Raw genomic sequence first — 8,376 nt, 5'->3', positions numbered from 1 at the left:
ATAGATCAACTGAGCAAGCTGGTGGACAGGGTATGGCCAGGGACCCACATGGTCGCAAGGGGGCTGGCTGGCAGTAGCAGCCATTATTGGTGAGGAGGGCATTCCTTTAGGACTGAGAAGGGCCTGGGTGGAAAGGAGGGGAGGACTGGACAGACTGGACATCTGACAGGTCCAGATATTAGGCAGAGCTCTAAAGGCCGTGGTCCGGTGAAGTATGGGATGGACAGAGGAGGCAGTAAGCTCATAAGACTAAAGACCAGGGAGCGGAGATGAGCTCCCCCGCCCCCAGCCTTGTGGCTAAGAAGGCAGAAGGCAAGACTTGTACCTGAAGACAGAATGAACTGAGTTAATCGTTCCTCAAGTGTTGGTGAAGCTCTTTGCAGAGGGAGGGCAGCACGGAGCCCCGACCCCACCCTTGGTCTGCTGCACACTCTTACCTGTACGAGGCACTGAGTGCCCCAACTGAGCCTACAGCATGTTATTAAAAATAATTTTCAGTTTTATGAATCCAAATAAAAGCTGTAAATTGTTTGCATCTGTTTGGCAGGCTTTGACACTGTACTGGCTGAACCAGAATCTTCAGGTATGCTACCGACTGTTCAAGTAACACTGGGACACTCTACAACTATTGTGTTGTTGACAAGTGGTAACCCGGACCTGCAGACTGCCACCTCACTAACAGAAACTGGAACTGCTGCCACCACAAAAATAGAGGACATGAACAATCATGAAAATGAAGGTCTGCATCCTGTTTTGATATTTGGAGTCCCTGCAGCGCTTGTGCTAGTCCTGCTGGTTCTACTGATCTTTTTCGTTGTAAGATGCCGCAAACAGAAACAACTCAAACAAGGTAAAATGTTTTGGGGATATATGAGAAGGACCATAGGTGGGGGAAAGCAGGCTCAGATTCCTTCCAATGTAATGTTTAAACTGGATCTGTGCTTTGCCACACAGAGAATTCTCACCTTTCTCCACTGTATTTAACCATATCTGTTATTGTTGTTATTATTACTGTCACCATTATTTGCCTCGTGTTCTCTCAGCTCACAGGTATATATATAGTTTTTCAAAACAGCACCCTCTGTCACAGATCTTTTAGAATAGTTCTCTTTCACCCCACATTTAAAATTTGGTTACTTAGATATGTATACTATGCTTTTCTCTCTGATGTGGTTTATAACAGCATTCTCCTCTCCTCCATTTTATCCTCATGGAAACAGCCCTGTGAGGTAAGTTAGGATGAGAGAGAGTGACTGACCCAAGGTCAGCCAACAAGCTTCTATGGCAGAGCAGGATTTGAACCTGGGCTTCTCAGATCCTAGTCTGACTCTCTAAACAGTATACCAGGCTGGCTCTAGGACCACCTCTGAATGATCGTGTCATGAATATTCCATGGACACCAGCCACTCTGATCCTGTTGGTCCCCAGAAGTAGAAAAAGCAGTACCTCAGGCTTCCCCCCCCCCCAAATAACCTGCATATGAATGAAAGTTTGCTATTGACTGTAGTAAGGAAGAAGACAAGTAACAAAGTCTGGCATCAATGAGCAAGACAAGCAGATGCTCCCAGCCTTCAGCTGAACTCTGTAATCTTTCCCAAGTCCTCATCGCCTGGCAGGTTATGTGCAGAGCAGTGTAGTTAGAGCCAAACACATTGCTGACTTCTCCCCACCTACAACCCTCCAACAATAATTATCTGGCTAAACACAACTCCAGTATATACAAGAGATCTCATTGAACCTGGCTGGCTGCATGTCTTACTGTTCTCCGCTTATCTTTCATACCGCAGGACAGCTGTACCAGGATTCTCTGGCTTTTCACTAAGGGGTTTTAGGCCATAGATAATTTACTTTGACCATTTTTCATGATTTGTCCTTATTAAGTAAACATTGGATTTATGCAGGGCTTCTTCAATAAAGAAAGAAGCAAAAATCTGATTCTCAGAAGAATGAATTTTATTCTTAACATTTGCACAATGGTCCTCTAAGGTAACTGGGGTGACTGCCATTGCTATTTGCGAACATTAAAAAAAAGTTACAGGAGAACCATGTGACTGTGTGCCTCAAAGCCAATTGACGAAGAATGCAATCAAAGAAACTGCAAGTTTCCCATTCAAATGGTTCTGTCATAAGATGCAAAGGAAAGCAAATGCTGACTAGAGCCTTTAGAAAGTATGCAGTGAAGCGTAAAAGGGCCAATATAAATGAGACAGCCTGTGATTGGATGCAAGGGTCAAACACTAACGATATCCAGTTAGCCGATGAGGCTATCCTCCATTGGTTTATATTATGCAACTGCCTGTGAGTGTAGTTTCAGGATGGTATCTTGAGAACAAGTGTGGTGTATTTATTAGAGAGTTCAGCTAGGACTGGGGAGACTCAGGTTCAAATCCCCACTCAGTTATGAAACAGACTGGATGATCTTGCTCTCAGTGGCAGTTGGTACCCATTAGGGCAGGCAGGGCATTTAACTAAAGCCACCCTAAATTATGATTTTTAAATTTTGGGTTTAAAAAAATGTTTTAATGTATTTTATTAATATTGTAAGTCGCCTGGAGCTTCGTAAGGAAGAAAGGTGGCTAATAAACATTTAAAATAAATAAACACTGCAGAAGATGCTACTGTAGAAACATGTCTCCAGTTGTGCAGGAGGGGGACACCAGTCCCTGTGTGGGTGCCAGTCTAATGCAACCTTTCCTTTTGCAATTGTGCTCACACAGTTTACATATTGCTGAGTCAACGAAAGACAAGATGGTCTTAGATGGCAACCTGCCACCCTGTTGACTGTCCAACGAGGACAAGAGGAGGAAGCAATAGGGCTGCCATCTTCCAGGTAGGACTTGGAGTTCTCCTGGAATTATGACTGATCCCCAGATTACAGTGATCAGTCCCACTAGGGTTGCCAGCCTCCAGGGGTGGCCAGAACGGCAACCAATCTCCCAGAATTACAGCCAGTCTCCTTCTGACAGAGATTAGTTCCCCTGGAGTTCCCCTGGAGAAAACAGCTGATTTGGAGAATGGACTCTATGGCCTTGCACTCCGTTGAGGTCCCTCCCCTCCCCAAACCCCATCCCCTCCAGGCTTCGTCCCCAAATCTCCAGCATTTTTCCAACCTGAATTTGGCAATCCTAGTCCCGCTGGAGGACATGGCAGCTTCGGAGGGTCGACTCTATGAAATCACATACCGGCCGAGCCTCTGAGCCTCCCCAAACCCCACCCTCCCCAGGCTCCACTCCCAAATCTCCAGGAATTTCCCAAACCAGGGTTGGCAGCAGTAGGAAGGTAGGAGGGAACTTGGGGGCAGCCTGAGTTGGTGGGACACTGTCCCATGTGCCCTTGGCCTAGGGTTGCCAGGTCTGGGTTGGAAAATACCTGGAGACTTTGGGGGTGGACCTGGGAGAGGGCAGGGTTTGGGGAGGGGAGGGGCCTCAGCATGGTACAATGCCGTAGAGTCCACCCTTCAAAGCAGCCATTTTCTCTAGGGGAACTAATCTCTGTCAACTGGAGATCAGTTGTAAAAGTGAGAGATCTCCAGGTCCCGCCTGGAGGCTGGCAACCCTGCCTTGGCCTAATCCACCTCTCAAAGTTGTTGTGACTGTAAAATGAAGCAAAGGGAAGCTGTGTGCATTATCCCAAGCTCCTTGAAGGAAAGACAGGATAAAAATATTGGCATGTATCCAACATCCTACTGATTTTGAGTGGGACTTCCTTTCTCCTGCTGCAGCCCTGAAATTTTGTTCCTAGGGGTCAGCAGATCCTCAAGACCAGCGTAGGGTGCAAAGGGGAAAGTGTGAATCAGCAGAAATTATGGACCTCTCTACTCCTAATAGAAATGCCATTCTGTCCAAGGAACTGCACGGTTGGATAGATGTCAATATAGATAACAGTACCCTAAGGAAAATTTTGAGCATTTGCTCTCTGTTTTTGATTTTTTCCTGCTAGTGGTATCTATATACCCTTTATAAGATACTCTCTAGTAATAGTGCTGTAAAACATAGGTACATATGCTGTATTTGACCCAGCAGAATCTGCTAGACAAGGCTAAATTTCAGTAATCTGTTTGAATCATGCACTGTGGTGCAGCCTGGAGACTATTTTAAGTCCCATGTATTCTTGTTGGGACTTTGAAAAGCATTTAAACCTTATAGAGAAGGTATTTCTTTATTTATTTTATTTGTATCCCACCCACCCTGCCAGGGCAGGCTCAGGGCGGCTTACAGAGTCTGTCTGTCTGTCTGTCTCTCTCTCTCTCTCTCTCTATATATATATATCTATCTATCATCTATCTATCATCTATCATCTATCTATCTATCTATCTATCTATCTATCTATCTATCTATCTATCTATCTATCTATCTATCTATCTATCTAAACAGCGAGCTATATTAAAACACAAGATTGAGTAAAACCACAACATATAAAATCATAGGTGCTAGTAAACATAGATACTAATAATGATGGTGGCATTCTCTCGGCATCCAAATGGTCAACTGCCACCATAGCCAGGCTGTTGGTTATTAAGTTGGTACTGATATTGAGGTGAGGGCCACAGCATTAAAGGGCAGCACCCTAATCGTTATCAGCTAGGAAAATGATGCACTGTATTTCCATTTATGACCCATTCCCCTGTTCCTTTTTTTCTTGTTTTATTTACTGTTAGATACAAAGCAATTTCCCTTCTATTCTTTTGAGGGCGTCTGTAATACCACATCCTAACCTCTACTGGATGTGGTTGAGCCTGTCTATCTCATCTGGTATCTTGTCCACCCATGTCTCCTCTGGCAATTAGTCTCAAATCAGTTTTTTTGTTGTTGTGCAATATCAGTGATTTTTAAATCCTCTCCAGACTTTGGAGTTTTTAAAGTCTTGCCCTTTTGCGGTAATCTCCTGTAGTTTTGCTTTATAAACAGGTCCACTGCACATACACAGCATAAGACTGTGTTGAAGTAAATAATTTTTGTAGCAGTTGCTGACTTCTCATTATGTTGTTTTCACTGTTGGAACCCGGTAGCCTCAAGGAATTCATTGCCTGCAGTCTCCTGTGCACTGTTAGACTATGCTGTGAATATTAATGCAGCAGAGCTGCAGTATTGAATTTACCTCAGCTGCTAATTTCTACTCAGGTTAAACATCCTTTGGATTTGACTTCACTGTCTTCCTGGCTTCCTATCCCGTTATGTCTAATTTTATGCCATTTTGCCCTTAATACTCACCCAGGAGAATGTGAAAATCACATGGGCTTCCTTATAATGCAGAATACAGGCATAGTTCAAAGTAGTGCAGTGCCTGTACACAGAGGAGTCTCGTGTGGTTTTCCCCAGCCCCCACCAGCATGGACTCACAGGTGCATGCTTAGGCAACATGTATGTTCATGTGTACCTCCCACTTCTGCATCCAGCTCCACCAGCACACCATACAAGTTACTTGTGTTCTAAGTATGAGTAGGAAGGCCAAGTGGGTCAGGATATGGGAAATATCCCCCCATCCCCAAAACCCTTACATGCCTCTGAAGCTAAGGACATAGGCAGGCTTCCATTTGGATTAAGCCGCAGAATCACGATGATTAAGTACAATAAAATGTCATCTCATAACAGGCAGGTCACTGAGAGAAACTGTCACACCCCTTCATCAAAGGGTTTACTGTATGATTCCACAGGGTCTTCCCGCACCCAGACCAAAATGAATGACCAGTGCTTGAAGGACAATAATCTGTCTTTCCATTCTACTTAGGGAACATACAGAACAATACAGACCTGCCAGGTAAATCAGTTAAGCTCTTAAACAGCAGGATAACTTCATTTCCCACTCCATTAGTATCCCCCTTGGAGTGGCCCAAGTAACAGGAAAACCTCGTTACCACCACTGTAGAAAAGGGGCCATATTTGGGATACAAAAGGACTCCCTTTTAATTCAGCATTTTAAAGTTCAGTTTTATTTCTAGACTGCCCCTCCACCCCGAGACAGCCTCAGTCCAGCTCCTGCACATCCTCATCCGTTGTTTTTGGGCTCATTCTTTTAAAGTTTCACTCTGGAGATGCCTTGCTTTCCACCAGCAATGTGTCTCCCCTCCATTCTTCCTTTTGCTCTGTAGTTAGACAGCCAATTTTGTGTAGTGGTGGTTAAGAGTGGGGGACTCTAATCTGGAGAACCCTGTTTGTTTCCCCATTCCTCTACATGCAGCCAGCTGGATGACCTTGGGTCAGTCATAGTTCTCTCAGAGCTCACTTAGCCCCACCGACCTCAAAGGGTGTCTGTTGTGGGGAGAGGAAGGGAAGGAGACTGTAAGCTGCTCCTCCTCTTCTTCTTCTTCTTCCTGCTCCCCCAGCCTAGTTTGATTGCCCAGTCTGTTTCTCCTGAGTATCAACAAAGCCTAGTCATTCTGCACCCTTTTCTTGTTTTCCATTCACTCCAAATCCAGTTATTTTCTCCCCACCCTATCCCTTTTACTGCCTCTGCTGTAACTGTCTCCTCCCCCCCAGTTTATCCTCTTCCTTTTCTTCATTTTGGGTAGGTTCTGCTTTGACTAGTTGTGGGTGGACCTACATAGCCAATGTGACCACTTACTACTAGGAACAGTTTAATCCCTTTCTGTTCCACTTTTTGGATGTGTGTGATTTTGATTTTATTGCATTGCATTGTCCTTCTGGTCTATCACTATACTCATTAAAGACTGAGTCAGTCACATTTGAAGTTCTCCCTTCTGTTCCCCAAATACCACCCCAAGCATACATCTGTGAATACACAGGCTCACAGTGCAATTCTAAGTGGAGTCACACTCTTCTAAACCCACTAATTAAATGGATTTAGAATGGTGCAACTCTGCTTAGGATGGCACTGTCAGAATCCCAAGACCAGAGTTGGGGAGAGGGTCCATGCTCATGTCTTCTATCCCACCCCATCCATCTTTGGCAATACAGAGGCATGCACAGACCACCTGTTTTTGCAATATGCTCATATCAATGGGCAGGTGTGTATTAAAAAACAGGACTGTATTGAGTTCTAAGGGACTTCTTCATCCACAGCATTGCATCTAAATTTCACTGATTTTAACCTATTTGCATCTGAGGACTTCTAGAGTATTTGAAATCACTGCTGGGAAAAATACAGACCGAATTATGTCAATGTTTTACCAGTAACTAACCCTCCTAAATATATCTGACTGAAAATGTCCCATTGATTTCAGTTACACTTACTTGTTTTGTATCCCCTTAGACTAATAGCAAAAAGTAAAGGTAAAGGTTCCCTTGCTCGAAAGCCAGTCGAACCTGACTCTAAGGTTGCGGTGCTCATCTCCGTTTTCAAGCCGAAGAGCCAGCGCTTGTCTGAAGACATTTCCGTGGTCATGTGGCCAGCATGACTAAACACCAAGGTGCATGGAACACTGTTACCTTCCCACTGAAGTGGTACCTATTTATCTACTTGCAATTTCTTGCTTTCGAACTGCTAGGTTGGCAGGAGCAGGAACTAGAGACGGGAGCTCACTCCGTCATGCGGCACTCGGGTCTCAAACTGCTGAACTACCAACCTTCCACAGCCTGCAGTTCAGCATCTTAACCACTTGAGCCACTGCAGCTCCTAGACTAATAATAGGGGCATAATAAAGATTTCAAGCATGGAAATTTCAAGCAAAGGGAGGGAAGGGTCAGTTGGGGTCCTGCTTTTCAGAGTCCAAAATGCCTTGGGCACATTTTCCTCATTTTATTATTACGCTGCTTGAATATACGGTATATTAGCAGGTGACGCCTGCATCTCAGTCTAGAAATTCTTTGTTTTTCCACATTTAAAAATGGAATTATTTACAACTCCTTCCTTAAGTATATTTTTATTTCATTTCAGAGGAACTAGGAAGTGAAAACTGTAAAAGGTAAGACGTACAGAGATTTCTCTTTATCCCTTGGTGTTTGATATCCTCTTGTTAATCTGCTGAACCATTCGTGCTGTGCAGACTCCACTTAGTTACAGCATCAGCTTTTGTAGATAAGAGCCCGCTTCTTCAGATGCTGTGAGTGGGTCTTTACTGTCCTGTGATTTTATGTAGGATGAATGAAAGAGAAATACAAGGGAGCCAAGGAGCCATGAGATACAGGAAGTGCAGGGCAAAATATAGTTAGCTAGGGCTATACATACACAGGAGAGCAAAAACATGCCTCTGATGTGGTGGTAGCAGGAAATGGGCCAGGAAAAGTATTCATGTGCCCTATTCTTGCTCTGCTCACTGCTGGCACTCCCCCATCTCTGCTCCACCCCCACCTATGCAGACACCTATGCATTTTTAGTGGTCCCCCCTGTGGCTCTGAACCCCTGTTCCTTTTACTTCCCCCCCCCTTCTGAGCCACTTTGTAAGGCTACAATGTGGCTCAGCAGGGAAGGGGGAAAAGC

The 8,376-nt window shown here is 44.5% G+C and overlaps 1 protein-coding gene across 2 annotated transcripts in view; it reads left to right on the top strand.

Moving 5' to 3' along the window:
* TMEM154 (transmembrane protein 154) overlaps nucleotides 1–8,376 on the top strand; it is a 42,453-nt gene that overhangs the window by 18,451 nt on the left and 15,626 nt on the right. For both annotated transcript variants that reach the window (XM_015409043.1, XM_015409044.1), the window contains exons 2-3: nucleotides 548–850; nucleotides 7,834–7,861. In XM_015409043.1, the coding sequence (XP_015264529.1) occupies nucleotides 548–850; nucleotides 7,834–7,861 (331 nt within the window). The remainder of the gene's footprint in view (nucleotides 1–547; nucleotides 851–7,833; nucleotides 7,862–8,376) is intronic.

This window comes from Gekko japonicus, unplaced genomic scaffold (genome assembly GCF_001447785.1).
Source record: "Gekko japonicus isolate JY-2015 unplaced genomic scaffold, Gekko_japonicus_V1.1 scaffold24, whole genome shotgun sequence".
Lineage (NCBI taxonomy): Eukaryota > Metazoa > Chordata > Lepidosauria > Squamata > Gekkonidae > Gekko > Gekko japonicus.
Note: the sequence above shows the minus strand (reverse complement) of the source record. Positions and strands in the feature narration are given on the sequence as shown.